Below are 21389 nucleotides of genomic sequence, written 5' to 3' on the forward strand. Positions count from 1 at the left end.
TCTATAGACCTTGCCAAAGGAATAGGTGGGGCAGAGGATGAGTTTGAAAACATAAAAAATTGTCACACAGGTTTAACAAGTTCCAGAAATTTGGGAAAACGATGAGAAAAACAGACATATAAGCGAGTTGTGTATCATAGGCAGTTTATTCATAACTGATCATATCTCAACATGTGTGGTCTTCTATGTATAGCCTCACAAACCAACAACACAAAACAATGTTCATAAACATGTTTTATACAAATCCAGATAATGAAATTACATAACTTGTCATACAAAAGATATTGTCCCAGATGTAACTGTGTTTGATTTCCGACAACTTTTATAATATGAATGTATTAGCTCTTTGAACTTGATCAACCACATTAAGACTTGTATATAACATGTGTTACAGTATTGTGGTTTTGTGATGCATGTCTGTTGTAACCAGGCCGTGCTCGGCTGTCAGGTAAATAGATACAAATACGGAATCAACACAATTTCACGCTATAATATTTAAAGCAACATTTCTATATTTCTCTTGAAGTTTTAATATACAGTGTATTTTTCATGCATGCCTGATATATTGGGACTAGTTCTGACGAATAAAACTAGCTTCCAAATGCCCGGGATAGTTAGTTCATATTATCGAGGAAAGTGTATAATTACTGGAATCGATAGATGTTTGAAATAGAAAAATCTTACAAAATTGAGACTACTTGTACTTGAAGAAGTAAAGATGATGGATGTGCTCATAGGGATTGAAGTGCATTTATTTTAAGTGTCTGTGTCATCAGTGCAATTGAGATTCCTGGAACAGCCTAGGCCTTAATGCCACCAAAATGATCGCTTCTAAAGTTGTCTCACACTATTCAAGGACGGAGGAGAAACCTCAAAATGATGCTGAAATTCCATTCATAGCCCCGCATTCTTACAGAAGAAAACTGCAGTGAAAATGTAATGACGCAGTTCAATCAATGGCCATGGAATACAACAATCCAAAAAATGGCCATGGAATGTCGCAATCCAAACAATATCTAAACGTAACAATCTTGGACATAATTCAAAAAATATACAATGTCCATGAGAATTAAATCACAATCCCTGAGTCCATTAGTAATTGAAGGTTTACCTTGACGATGTTAACAGGGAACAATCATGTTACCATCACTTATGTAGGGTATTTTTCACTGGTTTTCAGTACATTTCAGCAAGTATAGTATTTTGAATATATTTAATAGAAATGTAAGTGTTAATTTTTCATTGGATGATGAACTGAGTTGGTCTTGTCAGTCATTTTCCACATCAACTCCATTGCAATTCATTAAACTTGTCTCGAGACAAAATTCATTAAACTTGTCTCGAGACGAAATTCATTAAACTTGTCTCGAGACGAAATTCATAAGACGAAATTCATTAAACTTGTCTCAAGACGAAATTCATTAAACTTGTCTCAAGACGAAATTCATTCCTGTAACCCTATGACGTTACCCATAGCAAGATTCAACAATAATATTTACATCAAGACATTTTCAAAATACTGTATTAGAGTATTGAAATAGATACTGAAAATAAGTGTCCATATCTAAAGTGAAAATAGTCAATAATACAGCCAACACAACACAGTAGTATTTCTATATCTAAACAGAGTTATTGAAAGGTAAATCATGAATTACTGAAATATTGGACCTACAAATACCCCAAAGCTGTACTATTTTCTGTTTTATATCAAAGCAATAACAACAATGTATGATAGAAAATGATGATCTGTACTTCCTACGTGACAACAGCTGTTTGGCTCAATGTAAGTGTCCCAGGGTAGGAGCAGAATGGACAGATCAATACACAGACCTATCTTTACAACTCACAGAACGGCCAACGTTACGTACAACACTCGGAAATGTAGAGAGGCTGCGAATATATCTTAATCAATAACAGCAATCCTAAACCAATGAATATATATATATACCACCCCTCCAATGCATGTCATTTCTGAAGTGATGTATTTCGTAGTGTCAGCTCAATGATAAGTGCCCACTGCCCTAACGTTTAACGCATGGGATCAGACCATTACTTCAGAATGTCATCTCAATTTGTCCTAATTAAGACTCTCACCAGACAAATAGCTGGCAGGTGCTATACTCAAGAAATTGCTGATCATGACTCATCCAATCTTTGGAAAATGAACATGATTGTAATACATCCGACCATCCCTGTTTCTCTACAAGTATAATCATGTAAAAGAGAAATTTTAAGAAGAACATTACGGAGTAGGATATCATGACCTTTATCCACAAATAATATGTTCCAGATTAAAAAATAGTAAATTAGTAAAATTATTCTCATAAACATGACTTTGGCCTGAAAAGTGGCATCTTTGTAGTAATTTAGAAACTTGAGTATTTCACAAGGTAAGTCACAATGTTTCACAAAGGGGCATGAAATGACAACATAATTAATAACTTCACCCATATTAAATGATTTTTAACCGGAAGTAGCTCGCAAATGTATGTATTACAACTTACGTACCCTTCCTAGCTCGATTGCATGATATTTAACTCCCCATACTCAAATAACGAGCTGAAATTGTATCAATATGTGACATCCATGTTATCCTTGAGGCAGTTACATATCACACCATAGGAGAAATACTGCAAGGCATTATGGGATATGATATTTTGATGTATGATGAAAGGTGTAAACATACAAATCAAGTAGCCTGTCATCATTTTGTGAGGTGTATGTATCAAAGTTTGTTTCATATCTAAAACAAAGTTTGTATTTTATAGAAATTGTTCTGTAAACTTATAAAAAATACAGCCAAGCATTCAGTCTGTGCTGTATGAGTCAAATGATGAGATGAATCAAAAAACGATCTTAACAGGTCCGTCAAAAATAAAATGTAACCCAAAGTGCATAGAAATTGATCAGTCTCGAACATTCACTAACATGCTTATATGCTTTTCTAATGTGAATAAAAACAACATATGAGAATGAAGTTTAAATTTTCAATAAAGAGCCCAGATGAGACATGAACACAGTTTACATAAACAGGTTACACTGGCTGAACATAAACTATAAGTTAACAATCACTTGTGAAACAAATTGTAGTAAACAGCAAAGTAAAACTGAATTGTCTGAAGGTACGCTGTCACAAAGTCATTCAGACAGGACCAATTCTTTTCAAAATACATGTATTTTCTGCAGAGTATTACTTTAGTGTTTCTCCTTGTTGTTTTTAATTTTTCATCACTGCATCATGTTACATGGATACGGTGACAAACATTGGTATTTTGTCCGTCCTAAATTCTTCCAAGAACCCCTTGAAGTATCAGCTACCTGGCGTCCTGATTACTCTAATTTATAACCTGCAGTGAAGCTCTGTTCACTTAACTAAAAGATAACACACAGACAATGGTATTGGCCTAATTGGCTATTAGCCAAATCAGACTGCTAGAATTTATCATTTTTGATCCAAATTTTAATTAATTTATTGTTTCATTAAACGCTATTTTAGTGAAGGTGCAGCAACAGGTACCAGTGTCATATCACTGCCTGTATATGTCAAACATCACATCCAGCCTCAATAACAGGTATCAGTGTCATATCACTGCCTATTTATGTCAAACATCACATTTAGACTCAATAACAGGTGAACCAGTGTCATCTCACTGCCTGTATATGTCAAACATCACATTTAGCCTCAATAACAGGTACCAGTGTCATATCACTGCCTGTATATGTCAACCATCACATCCAGCCTCAATACCAGGTATCAGTGTCATATCACTGCCTATTTATGTCAAACATCACATTTAGACTCAATAACAGGTGAACCAGTGTCATCTCACTGCCTGTATATGTCAAACATCACATCTAGCCTCAATAACAGGTATCAGTGTCATATCACTGCCTGTATATGTCAAACATCACATTTAGCCTCAATAACTTGCATACAATGTTTATTCTCACCATGTGATATCCTATCTTATCACTCCTTTGAAAGATATGATCTAGAGACCATTAGCCAATCAGATTGCAGCAAGCTCATTAAATATATGCCAAAAGTCTAACCGGAGCTATGTGATAGGTAATGGGGTAATGTCTAATCCTTACCAAATTTTATCAAGATATAATCTTGCCTTTATAGTTATCGGTGGAATCCCGATTCCTTATGACAACGCCCAACACATAGAAGATGCTTTATGATAGCCCCTGTAAAAGTTAGTTTGGCCTTTGATTGGGAACCCAACAGTGTTTTATTACTTAATAAACTTGCTCTACCATTATGAAAAGTATTTTTTACACAACCAATGATAGTTGTTATGAGACGTTTCGATGACTAGTATAGTATGGTATGTACACTGTCACTTTCATCAGACAATTGCCAGTGAAGCGTATGCACACAAAGGTATAAACTGTGTACGAAATTTGTGTCAATTCGACTACGGTGTAAGCGTATGTACAATAATTGTTATATATGTACCCAAATGACACGATTCAGCTACGCTTTGTTTAATACTTGGTCATAACTTGCTCTAACATTAAGTTAAGAAAATACTGATAATAGTGTGATACCTGACTTCAAATTCTACCGGATTAATAACTAATACATGATATAGGAATGGAACCTGTTGTTAAAACCTCTAATAACTTGTGCAATAACACAATGAAAATGGTACAAAATCATTGCAAGTATAGTGTGATATAATGGCTGAAACACTGCAAAGAACCAAAACTGCCCAGCAGTATAATAAATCATCCTGTAAACACCAACTAACAAACCTCGGTAAGCACACTCGCCCCTAAAGCCCATTTTACTAAAACCTATACTTGCATGCATACATGACAAAACTATAAGTGAGTAAAATCTGAACTTCTGAGCATGAAAAAGCTAAACCCAGCAGGGTACTCCAAACAGATGTCACTATCTTTTCATACAGCTATGTAGCCTGCAGCAACTGCAAGGTACATGTCATTTAGTAATTTTCTGTAAACAGAATTGATATTAACATGATAATCGTTTTGGACAAAGCATTGGGTTAGTGTCCCACATTGCTGAGGTCTGCTGTGGATGTCCTCATATAGCAGGATCGCATGTCAGCAGACCCAGCAGACCTGAGTCAGCTTCCTGGCTACAGACACAAGACATTCAACACTGCTCCAGCCACACCGCCATCACCATGACAACCATTCAATAATCAGACAAATGTGATGATTTATTTCATTGGTTTTAATTCAAACAGATCAACTGCTTTACTTCACCTCTGATTTGCTTGTGGTTAAACTCCACTTCACATGAATATGGTGGCCTAGAAATATTTCTGATAAAACAGATGTGGGTTTCTTAATCCAGATCTTTTAAGGATAATGACATACCTAGATTCAGGTTGGATAAGTTTAGGATCAAGATAAAGATCATCAGACTCATCTTAGATCAGTTTAAGACAAAGATAAATAAATATCTACACTCAGGTTGGGTCAGTTCATTCCAAGATAAAGCAACATCTAGACTTAGCTTCGGTCAGTTTAGTACCAAGATAAAGTAATATCTAGACTCAGCTTAGGTCTGTTTAGTACCAAGATAAAGTAATGTCTAGACTGAGCTTAGGTCAGTTTAGTACCAAGATAAAGTAATATCTAGACTTAGCTTGGGTCAGTTTAGTACCAAGATAAAGTAATATCTAGACTCAGCTTAGGTCTGTTTAGTACCAAGATAAAGTAATATCTAGACTCAGCTTGGGTCAGTTTAGTACCAAGATAAAGTAATATCTAGACGGAGCTTACAGGTCAAGTTTAGTACCAAGATAAAGTAATATCTAGACTCAGCTTAGGTCAGTTTAGTACCAAGATAAAGTAATATCTAGACTCAGCTTGGGTCAGTTTAGTACCAAGATAAAGTAATATCTAGACGGAGCGTATAGGTCAAGTTTAGTACCAAGATAAAGTAATATCTAGACTCAGCTTGGGTCAGTTTAGTACCAAGATAAAGCAATATCTAGACGGAGCTTATAGGTCAGTTTAGTACCAAGATAAAGTAATATCTAGACACAGCTTGGGTCAGTTTAGTACCAAGATAAAGTAATATCTAGACACAGCTTGGGTCAGTTTAGTACCAAGATAAAGTAATATCTAGACGGAGCGTATAGGTCAAGTTTAGTACCAAGATAAAGTAATATCTAGACTAAGCTTGGGTCAGTTTAGTACCAAGATAAAGTAATATTTAGACTCAGCTTGGGTCAGTTTAGTACCAAGATAAAGCAATATCTAGACGGAGCTTATAGGACAGTTTAGTACCAAGATAAAGTAATATCTAGACTGAGCTTATAGGTCAGTTTAGTACCAAGATAAAGTAATATCGAGACTCAGCTTGGGTCAGTTTAGTACCAAGATAAAGTAATATCTAGACTGAGCTTATAGGTCAGTTTAGTACCAAGATAAAGTAATATCTAGACACAGCTTGGGTCAGTTTAGTACCAAGATAAAGTAATATCTAGACTCATCTTGGGTCAGTTTAGTACCAAGATAAAGCAATATCTAGACGGAGCTTATAGGACAGTTTAGTACCAAGATAAAGTAATATCTAGACACAGCTTGGGTCAGTTTAGTACCAAGATAAAGTAATATTTAGACTCAGCTTGGGTCAGTTTAGTACCAAGATAAAGTAATATCTAGACTCAGCTTAGGTCAGTTTAGTACCAAGATTAAAATATCTAGACTCAGCTGGTTTAGAGTTAGGCTGGTTTAGTAAGAAGCTACTGAAATATCACCAGGCATACAAACATATCTAGACTCAGCTTTGGCCAGCTTAGTACCAAAGATTTTGAACAAATCACAAGACTAGACCCAGAACAGGCTCACTAGACAGTTAATTATACAGAAATCTCACAGAGTTTAAAACACAGATCAACAGATACAAACTCAGCATCACTGCTGAAATTACATTTTCTCATGTGATGTAATTGTGCACCTGTGGTGTAAGCTAACATACATACAAATACAACAGTACATCTACAGCACAATCAATATTGGAGAGGCGATCTTTGTTGTAAGTGATATTTCCAATTCCATCAGACCAGGCAGACTGAAGACAAGATAATGTTAACTACAGATTGTTAAGTGTCATTGTGTGACACACAGAACCTCGGACAGACAACAGAAACATGTTAACTACAGATTTTTAAGTGTCATTGTGTGACACACAGAACCTCGTACAGACAACAGAAACATGTTAACTACAGATTGTTAAGTGACATTGTGTGACAAACAGAACCTCGTACAGACAACAGATACATGTTAACTACAGATTGTTAAGTGTCATTGTGTGACACACAGAACCTCGTACAGATAACAGAAACATGTTAACTACAGATTTTTAAGTGTCATTGTGTGACACACAGAACCTCGTACAGACAACAGATACATGTTAACTAAAGATTGTTAAGTGTCATTGTGTGACACACAGAACCTAGTACAGACAACAGAAACGTGTTAACTACAGATTGTTAAGTGTCATTGTGTGACACACTGGACCTCGTACAGACAACAGAAACATGTTAACTACAGGTTGTTAAGTGTCATTGTGTGACACACAGAACCTCGTACAGATACCAGAAACATGTTAACTACAGATTTTTAAGTGTCATTGTGTGACACACAGATCCTCGTACAGACAACAGATACATGTTAACTACAGATTGTTAAGTGACATTGTGTGACAAACTGAACCTCGTACAGACAACAGATACATGTTAACTAAAGATTGTTAAGTGTCATTGTGTGACACACTGGCCCTCGTACAGACAACAGAAACATGTTAACTACTGATTGTTAAGTGTCATTGTGTGACACACAGAACCTCGTACAGATACCAGAAACATGTTAACTACAGATTTTTAAGTTTCATTGTGTGACACACAGAACCTCGTACATATAACAGAAACATGTTAACTACAGATTGTTAAGTGTCATTGTGTGACACACTGGCCCTCGTACAGACAACAGAAACATGTTAACTACAGATTGTTAAGTGTCATTGTGCGACACACAGAACCTCGTACAGACAACAGAAACATGTTAACTACAAATTGTTAAGTGTCATTGTGTGACACACAGAACCTAGTACAGACAACAGAAACGTGTTAACTACAGATTGTTAAGTGTCATTGTGTGACACACAGAACGTCGTACAGACAACAGAAACATGTTAACTACAGATTGTTAAGTGTCATTGTGCGACACACAGAACCTCGTACAGACAACAGAAACATGTTAACTACAGATTGTTAAGTGTCATTGTGCGACACACAGAACCTCGTACAGACAACAGAAACATGTTAACTACAGATTGTTAAGTGTCATTGTGTGACACACAGAACCTCATACAGACAACAGATACATGTTAACTACAGATTGTTAAGTGTCATTGTATGACACACAGAACCTCGTAGACAACAGAAACATGTTAACTACAGGTCGAAAAATAACACTGTACAACACAGTCAATAGACAGGCTGTAGGGCTAGGTAGTAAAATAAAGTAGATAGAGATTGCCTAGTATCAAGATCAAGAATCTAAAATCAAACCAACAGTTTGTACAAACAGAAAAATCAATAAGAATTTATATATATATATTCAAAATTATGTATTCAAATTTGAATGTCACGGATGATGTAGTTAATTAGAGGCTTTATACAACTCATAGTAAATAAGATGATATGTTATGGTAAAACTGATCCATGGAACATATTTGTTGGGGTTTTTATCACACTTAACAGATTTGTCTCATCAATCCTTTCAGAATCACCAAGATACACACAATTGTGATGATGTATGTCATAATAAAACAATGGAATCCTGTCACTTTTTATAACCTTGACATCCTATTATAGTTGGGCCATTTGCGTAGGAGGCATTCTCTTTCGCAGAAACATCCGTTTTAGAAGAAGAAGAAAAATATTGATTACCTCCCTGGTGAGAATGACGAAAATCTTTAATCATCCTGGTAAGATTATTGAATATTAAACCATTAGCTATCCTCAAATTTATAAAAATTATAGATTTCTTTATCATACACTTCAGAGGAAGGAAGATTTTATCAATGACAAAGACTGAGAAACGATGAACAACAAGCATCAACTTGTAGTCATTAGCATCTGTATGAGTATACGCATATATCATTGTGTAGATTCTACAGAACCTTATATAGATCCTTTTTGTGAGTGTAACAGCAGAACCTGTATGACCGTAGTAGGATTTCTTTTGTGTGTAGAAAATGTATGCTGCTATACAGATCCTAGTTTGTGTGTAGAATCTGTATGATGCTATAAAGATCCTAGTTTGTGTGTAGAATCTGTATGATGCTATACAGATCCTAGTTTGTGTGTAGAATCTGTATGATGCTATACAGATCCTAGTTTGTGTGTAGAATCTGTATGATGCTATACAGATCCTAGTTTGTGTGTAGAATCTGTATGATGCTATACAGATCCTAGTTTGTGTGTAGAATCTGTATGATGCTATACAGATCCTAGTTTGTGTGTAGAATCTGTATGATGCTATACAGATCCTAGTTTGTGTGTAGAATCTGTATGATGCTATACAGATCCTAGTTTGTGTGTAGAATCTGTATGATGCTATACAGATCCTAGTTTGTGTGTAGAATCTGTATGATGCTATACAGATCCTAGTTTGTGTGTAGAATCTGTATGATGCTATACAGATCCTAGTTTGTGTGTAGAATCTGTATGATGCTATACAGATCCTAGTTTGTGTGTAGAATCTGTATGATGCTATACAGATCCTAGTTTGTGTGTAGAATCTGTATGATGCTATACAGATCCTAGTTTGTGTGTAGAATCTGTATGATGCTATACAGATCCTAGTTTGTGTGTAGAATCTGTATGATGCTATACAGATCCTAGTTTGTGTGTAGAATCTGTATGATGCTATACAGATCCTAGTTTGTGTGTAGAATCTGTATGATGCTATACAGATCCTAGTTTGTGTGTAGAATCTGTATGATGCTATACAGATCCTAGTTTGTGTGTAGAATCTGTATGATGCTATACAGATCCTAGTTTGTGTGTAGAATCTGTATGATGCTATACAGATCCTAGTTTGTGTGTAGAATCTGTATGATGCTATACAGATCCTAGTTTGTGTGTAGAATCTGTATGATGCTATACAGATCCTAGTTTGTGTGTAGAATCTGTATGATGCTATACAGATCCTAGTTTGTGTATAGAATCTGTATGATGCTATACAGATCCTAGTTTGTGTGTAGAATCTGTTTGACCTTATATAGATCCTCGTATGTGTTTAAATCCAGAACCTTTATGACAGTACCAAGATTAATTTTGTGTGTAGAAAATGTATGATGCTATGAAGAGCCTATTTTGATGATTTCCAGCTGCTAAAATAAAATTTTATTGTCAAGATATCAAATATTAAATATCAATATACACAGTCTCAGACAAACGTTACATGAATACCTGGAGCAATTGGTTTTACACACTCTTTAAGAAATTTCTGGTTTTACATTAAATTATTCATATAATTTATTTTTGGTTTATGGACCTCATGGCAGGTTCTCTAATGGGTCACACTATCTTAATCTTAATTCCCTTTGCTACAATCTTCAGCTTATAGTAAAACAGGTTATCTGATGCATTTTATATTAGCAATAATTTTCATTTCACACTTAAAGTGCATGTGTTACATTGTAATATCAAAGCTTAAGACTGTCCATGACGTTACCATCACCTGGAGATTACAACGTCCAAAATTACCTCACAAAGAATCTCAAAAAAATCTCACAAAAAAAAAAAAAGTTTTAAAGTAGTGTAAAATGCAGAATTATATGACAGGTAATTAATTTGATACATAATGGAACCAAAGGGCAAGTTTCATTATTTAATTTACCACTATAATTAACTGAATTAATTTAATGAACTGATGAATATTTTATTTTTTAAATCACAAATTATAAATTCAACCTTGACCGGCAAAGTTATTTCAATTTAGCATTATCACCATGGTTACAGTGCAGGCCTACCTTCTGATGGTTCTATTGTGGAACCAGTGCCCCTCCGCTGGTGCATGTCTAGAACACCCCCATCTCCAACATGGGAAAACTCGCCACTGCTACTCCCTGTAGGGGTTAGGCCTGCGAACTCCCTCATCGCAGGGTCAGTGATGTCCATATCGATTCTCTCCCCTTGGTTCGCGTCTAGGTCCTGGTAGTTGTCACCCTTCGTGTACTTCACCAGGCGACTAAACATGGTGTCCTGTCAGGTGTATAATCCAATCACCAGATTCTGTGTAGGCACTGACAAATGATGCTGGTCATGTGTGGAGCTCCTAACGTGGGGGAGACACAAGTTGGTCTCTAGGATTCCTGTAAAGACAGGAAAATAAACAATGTTTGGTGTGTAGGTTCTACAATGAAGACACAGACAACTACAACCAGGCTATGGCTATAGCACCTTTACACTCATTCATACACAAAGGATGTCACAATATTTCAGATAACAGGCTATAACTAGTGGTGGGAATCAGTTTATTTTGTAATCAATGGTTCGTTTGACAAAATTCTGAAATCTGTGTGATCCATATGCTTTTTTTTTTAAGCTAACATTCTGACACCAGCTTTGTTTTTAAATGTAGCACCTTTTACCTTTGACAATATATTGAGATACATATGGGAATACATGTATATTTTTTCTGTTTTATTAAGTTTTATTAACTTGAATATATTTTTCATGTTATGGAGATATAACACAAAAAAACGTAGTGTACTCTAAATAAGCCGCAAAGCAGTTTATGATGAGAATACACTCCGGTTTTTTGTTGATCCTTGTAATTTAATCTACTATGCACAATCCCTGTGGAAATCCACTTTTATTGATGGACTCTTTTCTCTTAGAAATTATTGCGCTGCTGTATCAGCCAATCAAAAGCGACGTTACAAACGGCAACATCATTTTTTTACGTTATGGGCTGATAACATAAATGTTTAAGCCAATGAAAATGCTTGTTACAAACAAGATTAAATTATCTATATATATCATGATACACTCAAGGCGTATTGTGACACACCTATCATACACAGAGATAGGGTACGCTGTGATTAGAGAATGTATGTATTGTTATGGTTTATGAAGTGCATAGAAAAAGTATATCTGATAACAACTTCTAACCTGATGAGCTCAGAAGGATTCCCTTGTTAGTTTTTATGTGAACAGCTTCTGGGTGTAGGGTATGTAACAGCCAGGAGAGAAAATGCATGGCCAGACCTGGATGCAAACCCAGGACCCTTCAAACTCGAGACAGACAGTATACAAATTGAGCTACCTGGTGGCTGGTAAACAAGCCAGTCTATTTCCCTGAAGACAACATTATTTACACCGGTGTTACATTGTAACAGGAAAGTTAAGAAAATTTACAGCCAGACCAGGATTTGAACCCAAGACCCTCCAAATTTTACCAATTCATTGAATTGTGCTAACTGGTTGCCTGGGATTTACCCAGTCCAGTTCTGCCACAGAGTCTGGGTGTGGTGCTAATGGCGGTGCTGCTAGCTTGGGGAGTGGTGGGGTAGAGGGTGGGGTTGCAGCAGTGACCTGACACTGCCAAAATATGTATCATATGGCATTTGACATCCTCTCTCATCAAATGCTCTATTTTAGATGCAGTCAGAACATGAAAATATTGAGAAACCTTTTAAACTACAAAATACAAGTCAAGATATTAAAACTTTCATGGGGTAATATGGACATATAGTAGTAAAAATGTTATGAATTATTCATATGCTGTCGTATATATGAAAAATTTAATTGCTTTTTACTGTCGACACTTGTACCATACCATGTTGTACATTAGTATATTTCACAAATCTTTACCCTACAGATCATTAAGATTCATACAATGTACTATAAATTTATATATACAGCAAAGCATTAATTACCAGCCTAACATCTCAGTGATGAATAAGTTCTGCATTTTACTGTATGAGATGTATATTAAACATCCCCCTAGCAAATCTTAATAACAAGAGGCCCATAGGGCCTGTATCGCTCACCTGGAAATGTAAGCAAAATTGAAGATGAAATAGTCAGAAGTTGCTGTACATGTATTACATGGTTATTCAGGGGTTATATGTATATGCAATCGGACAAAACCCTGTCATTCCTACAGGAAAAGGAGGATTTTGAAGAATTTGCTATGTTTCCCCTATTGAGCCCCGCCCCTCTGCGCCAGGGGGTCAGATCGAACGTTTATACAAAATATAGTCCCTTTCACCAAAGGATGATTTAGACCAAATATGGACATAATCCTGTCATTCCTACAGAAGGAGAGGATTTTAAAGAATTTGCTAACTTACCCCTTTTGGGTCCCCCCCCTCAGGCCCCAGGGGGGTCAGATCAACTGTTTATACAATGTTGGTTCCCCTATACCAAAAGGTGCATCATACCAAATTTGGACAAAATCCTGTCATTCCTACAGAAGGAGAGGATTTTAAAGAATTTGCTAAATTACCCCTTTTGGGTCCCACCCCTCAGGCCCCAGGGGGGACAGACCCACCATTTATACAAAATTGATTTCCCTTCCCAATAGAATGCTACTGTTCAAATTTGGCCAAATACCTTCATTCCAACGGAAGAAAAAGGATATTAAAGCTATTCCTCTATATCCCTTATTGGGCCCGTCTCTATGCCCCCAGGGGGGTCAGATCAACTGTTTATACAATGTTGGTTCCCCTATACCAAAAGGTGCATCATACCAAATTTGGACAAAATCCTGTCTGAATTTGATCTATTTCCCTTATTAAGCCGCGCCCCTCTGCCCCCAGAGGGGGGGGGGGGGGGGGCACACTCACTGTTTATACAAAATTGAGTCCCTTTTGCCCAAGGATGCTCCAGACCAAATTGGGATAAAATCCCTTAGTCCCTAAGGTAGAAGAAAGATTTTAAAGGTTTTACCACTATTTCCCCTATTGGGCCCCACCCCTCTGCCTCGAGGAGGGCCCCACCCTCCATTTATACAAAATTGAGTCCCCTTGGCCCAAGAATGCTCAAGACTAAATTAGAATAAAATCCCTTAATTCCTACAGTAGAAGAAGGATTTTAAAGGTTTTACCTCTATTTCCCCTCTGCCCCCAGGGGTGACACACCTCCATTTATACAAAATTGAGTCCCCTTGGCCTAAGGATGCTCCAGACTAAATTTAGTCAAAATCTACTTCAGGACTAGTAGCGTTTTAAAGGGAAATTGACAGACGGACGGATGACGGACACTGCGGTATGGTATTTTTAACTCACCTGGTCCGAAGGACCGTGGTGAGCTAAAATAAGTACATACAAAAAACACCTGCTGTATGTGGAGTTGGAATCTATTTGAAAATTAACTAAAAATGCTTAAAACTCAGTTTTGATGCAACAAATTAAGTCCAATAGAACTTTAATCCACAGTACCGGTAATATCGCACCTCTCCCATGTTCACAATTCAGAAAGGGGCATTAACACCAATAAAATAATGTAATATTGAAATTAAATTGCAACTGAATAACTACCTAAGGAATTAATCATGTTTAACAAGTTTATAATAATCATGTAAGTTTTGTTATGTAAAAGTTCTTTGGTATGAAATTTATATACATCCGCTATACAAATGAAGTTACTAGAGTGATGTCATTTCTAGAAGTGGTAACGACGACCTTCACCTTGACTTTGGAACCCAGAAACACAAACTCCTTTGAGGTACATCACACACTCGACCTATTAAACAGTGTGACAGAAATCTGTTGAGAAATAAATACACTAGAATGATGACATTGAAAAAGGACAGGAAATGGCAGGTTTATAATAAAATGACGGAGCCATAAATAAAACTATGGTTTGGTGCCAATACACAGGGTTTGTTATAGAGCAGATTCACTATGATAAATGAATGCTTAAGCATAATTAATTGGAGATTTTTATGACATAATTCCGACAAAATTACAGCTCTTGTCAATTACTAAGTAATAAATCGCTACTCAAATGTTATTGAAATGTGAGCGATTCATTTAATGTACCCAAGGTGAATCTATATATAGCTATTGCATTACGTGATAATGTCTGTTTCCTCACTCGGTAAACCTCTGTTAAATACATTACTAAAATTACAAAAACTGCGACAAGTACCATCATACAAGTTTAGATCATCAGTGATCTCACCCTATTTAGATATAGTTTTATTTTTTTTATTTTTATGACATCCTATTACACCATTTATCAACAGGGAGCCTTACATCTTTTCTTTTGACCCAAAAAGCATGAAATACTTAACTTTATTATCATTATGTGTGCAAATGATCAGGCCTAACATTTGGGACAGTACATAGAAGGATTTACGTACAGCACTGGGGCAAAGTAAATATCGGACATCTAATATAATTATAAATAGGGTCTTAACATTATTGTATCTATAAGTTTAAGCTAGGAACAGCCCTTGGTAAACAACCAGTTAAGAAAGTCAAATACAACATTATATATATATTTGTATGTTACATAAATATAACTTTAAAAAGCACCCACTGTATAAGATTGTGCAATATTACCATACTATGAACTATGAATGTTAAATTTCCTTATCTAACATCTAGGGCCTTGGTCACAGACCGGATTTTGTTTGTTTTATTTGAATCATTTGTTTGAAACCTGTGATTTTGATAATATGGAAAGTTACAAATCTAACAAAACTATTAATGAATGTTTGAAATAAAAAGGGATGCATCTGCCTGTCAATGGCGAATTTGCAGACGAGTAAAAGGTTAAACTGATAAACATACAAATATGTGTTGGCAAGTCTTAGTGTAATTTTTAATCTTAGTACCAGTACACATGTGTATATAACTAGAAAATTTTCTTAAGGGATAAAGAAGTAATGAAAACATACATGTTCCTGATGACTTATCTTGAGTACTTTCAATGCTACAAGGAGATTCTTTAGACCTGAAAAATCACCTAGAAGAGATGAAAGTACTAAAGACAAGTTGACGACAGTGTATTTATTTTAAATTACCTTGGTAATAAATGAAAATTTTGAATTTGTGTTTCTATGTTATAATTCAATTATAAACACAATGTATCGTATTGAGTAGCGTATATTGATCTGAAGGTTTAAGCTTTGGACTACCAGAGGTAATTGCACTATCTTATTATATTGTGTCCCTGGTCAAGTACTACAAACGGTACCCGTCTCTTTATAATGAATTGTATACAGTGCTGTCTATAGGGCACGACCTGTATGATGCCTGTAGTGTAATCTTAGTTTCTCTGACGGAATGACCAGATGGAGTTGTTCCTTTACTCAGCACTCCGTAGCCTGCAGGTGCTCTGAGTTTACAATGGGTCACTAATGCATTACAATCCACCGATTACATAACGTCAATCAAAATGATCAGATATTGTTTTGTGTGCCAGTAGCATGTTTTGTTAAAATAATCAACAGTCAACTGTAATTAACCAAACTCTGTCAATATTGGACTGTACGAGTACCTGATTGTACTGGTCCATTAGCCGATATGCCTTAATTAATGCCTCATCTATTGTTCAAACAGATGAAATCAGGATTATTTACTCATCTAACAGTGTGTTTTATATGCGACACATGTAATCAGAAATTTTTTTAAACTATAAAGCATACTCTATAAAACATGAATACCCCTTGTCCACGAGTTGACCTATAAATAGCAACTGTGGTCATGGCATTGACCTTGGAACACTGACGTACGAACTCATCTGAGGTATTTTCAAACTGAGACTTTTTAATTAGTGTCTGTTGGTAGAGTCATGACATTGAACAACAATGCGACAGGCAGGGAAGGGATTTAACACAATGAGATGGGACAGACATTGGTAAAACTATATACTTCCCTCCCCCCCAACTCTATAAAATAAAAAATTAAGTATTTCATTTTCATCTAAAACATGTTGTAAAATGATTTTCATTACCAGTGGTAATGCTAGCTGTTATTGCCTATTTAATGTTCAGATTTTATTTTTGAATATTTTGTTGGAATTGAATGTTCTTGCAACAGCCCTGATCTGACAATGACATACCGTAATGACATGTAAATGACGGTTGGTGGATACCAGAGTACAAAATCCACATCAAGTCATCTTCACATGCACTTCAGTCTATGTAAAATAAAAATACTTAACGGCTACAGAAAATATCGAACTTTCTGTACTTTGTTTATGTAAAGTACAATAGCATTATCTGATGTCATTACTGGGTGTTTGTAATAAAGACGAGTTGTGTACAGACAGTGATCATCTGAGAACTGAGGTCAACACTATTACAGTCTCCCTAACACTAAACAACAGCCTTTTTGTTACAAAAAGTACAGTCTCCAGGTATTGTGTTTTAATTAAAAAAACAAGTTATTTCCATATAACACCTACACTGGACTGGTCATACCCGCCTGTCTGTATGTAGGAATTGATTTTATTTCATCATAGTGTTTTTCAGTATGCTGTTTTCTTACATTGAATAAATATCATGTATGTGTGCTTAAGAAGCTCAGTGTTATTGTTGACCTTGAGTAATTATAAAGTGTGCTGTTTACCTGCTGGCTGATGAAGTAGTGATACCTTGATTATCCACAGGCTACTGGTGGCCACTATGACTAGGTCTGGGTTTAAGGTAAACAAAGATCCAGAACCTGACAAAATCTGTGAATTTTCTCTATTTCTCCTGACCTTATACCTATGGACCATGATTAGTCTGTCTCATATTTTAAGAGACTCTAAAGTCTGCATAAAGGTTAAATGCATGCAGGTTTTTTTTAATGTCCTGTAAACAGGATCCTTGGTGAAGGGGTTAACATACCTGTAGCTGGTTTCTGATAATACAAAAGTTGATAACTGATTAAGTTTCAAAAATACATGGTTCAAATACTTTAAGTTAACGTATGTTAAACTTTATAAATGTTTTATCGGTGAATTCTGCCATCTGTACACTGCCTAAATGCCAACAAAGGAAGCAAATCTAGTTCATCAGTAATTGTTTCTATGTGTATTGTTATCAACATATCTATGTTGAAGGGTCTTAATGCCACTTAAATGGCATCTATAAGGCATGCAAAAAATTCCAGGAACACTCGATTACTTTCTCTGCAACCTTGGAATTATAATAATACTCCATGACCAGAGCTCAGTGGTTAAAATGTCTGTCTATTATTTGGAGGTCTTGGTTCAATAATCTTAGTCTGAGCACGGTTATCAAGTTATCTAAGTCTGTGGTCTGAGTATTTGCTGTATTTTTCTTATTTCTGAAACATATCATGCCTAACTAAAAACACCCACAGAAGGTGGTATATATAGATTAGCATGTGCATCTTCAGGTACATGTACAAGTATCTCAGTTGGTTGAGAGCATCTGTCTAAAGTTCAGAGGTTCTGGGTTTGAATCTCAGTCTTGTCATTGTGTTATTCCTTTCCTGTTACACATATAATAAACATGGTGGTAGGCTTGAGCTCCCGTACCAATTGACCATGGGCCTCCTTAACTCTCCGGTGCTAGTGTTAGGTCGTGGTGGTGGCCATGGATGTACACAGTCGTAGTTGTGATTTAGATTAGGTAGTATGGACCGGGGTTAGAGTGTAATTAGTAGGTTCAACAGGGGGATTTTTATGTCATACCACGGATACGATAACATGTACCAGAATACCTATATATTACAATATTGCACTATAGGTTTTCTGCTACAGAGAATAGACCTGAAAATATGCACGCATGAACAGTGTACTAAGAAACGATGACAGGTTCTGATACAATATCAATATGGTAAGTTATCAGAATTGGGAATTTTCCCATAGCTACAAGTGTTGTGTTGTCTGGCGTGACTTGAAATGTGCCCACTACGTCAACAACTACTTGTGGATGTAGCCTAAATATTTATATACAATACACATAATAGTGATTACACATCATCTGCTATATTGCAATTACTGTGGTAATGATATAGGATATGTGTAACCCGGATGACACGTTTGATACCAGGTACACGGGCGACATAAGGAAGAAAACCTACCTTGTCGATGACATCCCTGGTTTCCTCTTGGCAAACACTCATCGATCCACCGGCCTAAAACCAGGAAATGAAGTCGACTGCTAAGTTTCGTATTCGGGCACCTGCTCCGAATGTACTAAGGGAAATAACTCTTTATGTGTAACCTTACCCCAATCACATACTCGGTAGTGAAGCGGACGTAAAACCACTCAATCAATTATCAATCACATGTCCTACTCAAATAATCTGATGTAAGAACTATCCATAAGTTCAGCTTAATTACACTATAATTACTAACGATGATAAACGTTTGTGGTATGTGAACACTGGGACATCGTGTAAATACGTCCATGCATGTGCTTAGTACTGCATGTGAACAGTATGTAGATAACATGACTATCGATTCAGTGATAGATTTTAACAGTCAATTGCCATTGAGTTACCTTTATTAATTCTAATGATGGTTTATGAGATGACAGTATATATCATATTGCGCGCAATCATTTAAAACAACCATTAATTGCAATGACAAGAACCCGTATTATAAGCAGCAGAGACATGCCGAAATTATTTTCCCGTCTTTCAAGTTCATTTCCAACTGAAAAGGTTCCACTTTTAGATTTCGAACCACAGTCTAATACAAATGGATATATATATATATTGTATCAGGGAACTGACCGAAAATTTAATAATTTAGATATTACCTAACTGTCACCAACATTACTAAAACGCAGATTTCAAGCAAATTCAACGAAACGCGCTAAATGTTTCAAACGTACCAGTTCAAACGACTATCACTTAATTATTTGAAAAGAGGCCCACCTGAGTGAAATAGTGAATGTTATAAAGTGTTGAGTATATTCATACGAGGATTAGGTCTACGGCAGATGTTTAATCAAATCTATTTTTATTTTATTCAATGTAAATCCAGGTAATGTTTACAACCAGTTTTGGTTATCGTTGAGTTCGCTTTTAAAACACATAACTCCCTTGCCCTGTTCGTGAATATATTGAGTTTTCTTTAATATTACTTTCTCTTTAACTCACATGGTTGTCTTTTTTTCATTTAAATGTCCGAAGTGTTCGAAATAAAATTCCGTATATTAAAGATGTTGCTCACGAATACGATATCTGCTTAACCAAAACTCATTCAGACGAGCATTTTTCTTCTGATGATGATTTATGTCAGGGACGTATAGTGAAGGGGATTAGCAACTCCCTCTCTGCCTTACCAATTTTATGACACATCAATCTAGACTTACCTCCCCCTGATTCCGGAGCAGATAGCGAGCGCCACCTATCTCAATTTTGAGGTATATTTTTCTATTTTTAAACGCGATGTAACGCGTGGTTCAGAGTATCGCCGTGGGCGTCGACAGACAAAAATGCGGGATAAAAAAAAACCCTCATGTATGTGAACCACCTCACTGCAAAAGTATTTGACCGATCTTTTTTAAATTAGCAGCAATAGAAAGCTGAATAAATTTTATAACGACCCAACCCATTTTAATTGCAAATAACATAATTTAACTTGTGTTATTTTTGTGACAAAAAGACTAAATATCAGCATTATTTTTCACTGGAACGTAAATCATTATTGTGAAAGTAGTTGGTGACTGCTCACTGTTTTGATTAAATATTATAAACTATCGATTATATTTTTTAAAACAATTAATATCAATAAATAGCTGAGCAATTTCTATGTTAAGTAGGCCTGATTTGATTTGCATTACTTGGAACGAAAGCGATGTCACAGATGAAATTACTCGTCCCTGTTTATGTATAGGAGGTTTTCATACACCTTTCCGGTTAGATAGAAATTTTGCGGGTGGGAGGATTCTTGTGTATGTACTAGAAAGTCTGAAGGTAAAACATGAATTTGATCTAGAATATCCCGGTGATGAAGTACTATGGATCAGTGTCGAGTTACCTCAGTCCAGTATTTCGATTTGTACAATATATAGACCGGAAAATGCCTTAAGTCCTTTCTGGGATAACCTACGTGAATCTATAGATCGAGCTTTAGATATTTCTCCAAATCTATTAATAAATGATGACTTAAATGTAGATATGCTCAGAATTACCCCAAGCAGGGACAGTATATAGAGGGGATTGGCAACTCTGCCCCAGTCAAGATTCTATAGCACGTCGCTTTTGTGTTTGTTCACCGAACCGCGAAGTCATCGAGAGCCCCCTCTCGATCAGCCTGCGCTTGCGCACTAGCGTTAAAATTAAGCACGCACCTGCTTTCGGTGTCATGTCACAATCTCGCCGAGATCGAAGTGTTTTGATAACGGTTAGCCCTAATTGGGACTGTGTATTAGTTGGTCTTCTTTTTATTCCAGGGACA

The 21389-nt window shown here is 36.0% G+C and overlaps 1 protein-coding gene across 4 annotated transcripts in view; it reads right to left on the minus strand.

Moving 5' to 3' along the window:
- The window catches only part of LOC110465440 (synaptic vesicle 2-related protein-like), a 53311-nt gene extending 34163 nt beyond the window's left edge, over window positions 1–19148 (minus strand). For all 4 annotated transcript variants that reach the window (XR_002464617.1, XM_021521244.1, XM_021521243.1 and 1 more), the window contains exons 1-2: window positions 19061–19148; window positions 11036–11377 (exon numbers count right to left, since the gene is read on the minus strand). Coding sequence is in view for 3 of the 4 variants with exons in the window: in XM_021521244.1 (XP_021376919.1) it covers window positions 11036–11261 (226 nt within the window). In the remaining variant the exon portion in view is untranslated. The remainder of the gene's footprint in view (window positions 1–11035; window positions 11378–19060) is intronic.
- Between the last annotated feature and the right edge of the window lie 2241 nt (window positions 19149–21389).

The sequence above is a fragment of the Mizuhopecten yessoensis genome, unplaced genomic scaffold, assembly GCF_002113885.1.
Source record: "Mizuhopecten yessoensis strain PY_sf001 unplaced genomic scaffold, ASM211388v2 scaffold11077, whole genome shotgun sequence".
In the NCBI taxonomy this organism is placed as follows: Eukaryota; Metazoa; Mollusca; class Bivalvia; order Pectinida; family Pectinidae; genus Mizuhopecten; species Mizuhopecten yessoensis.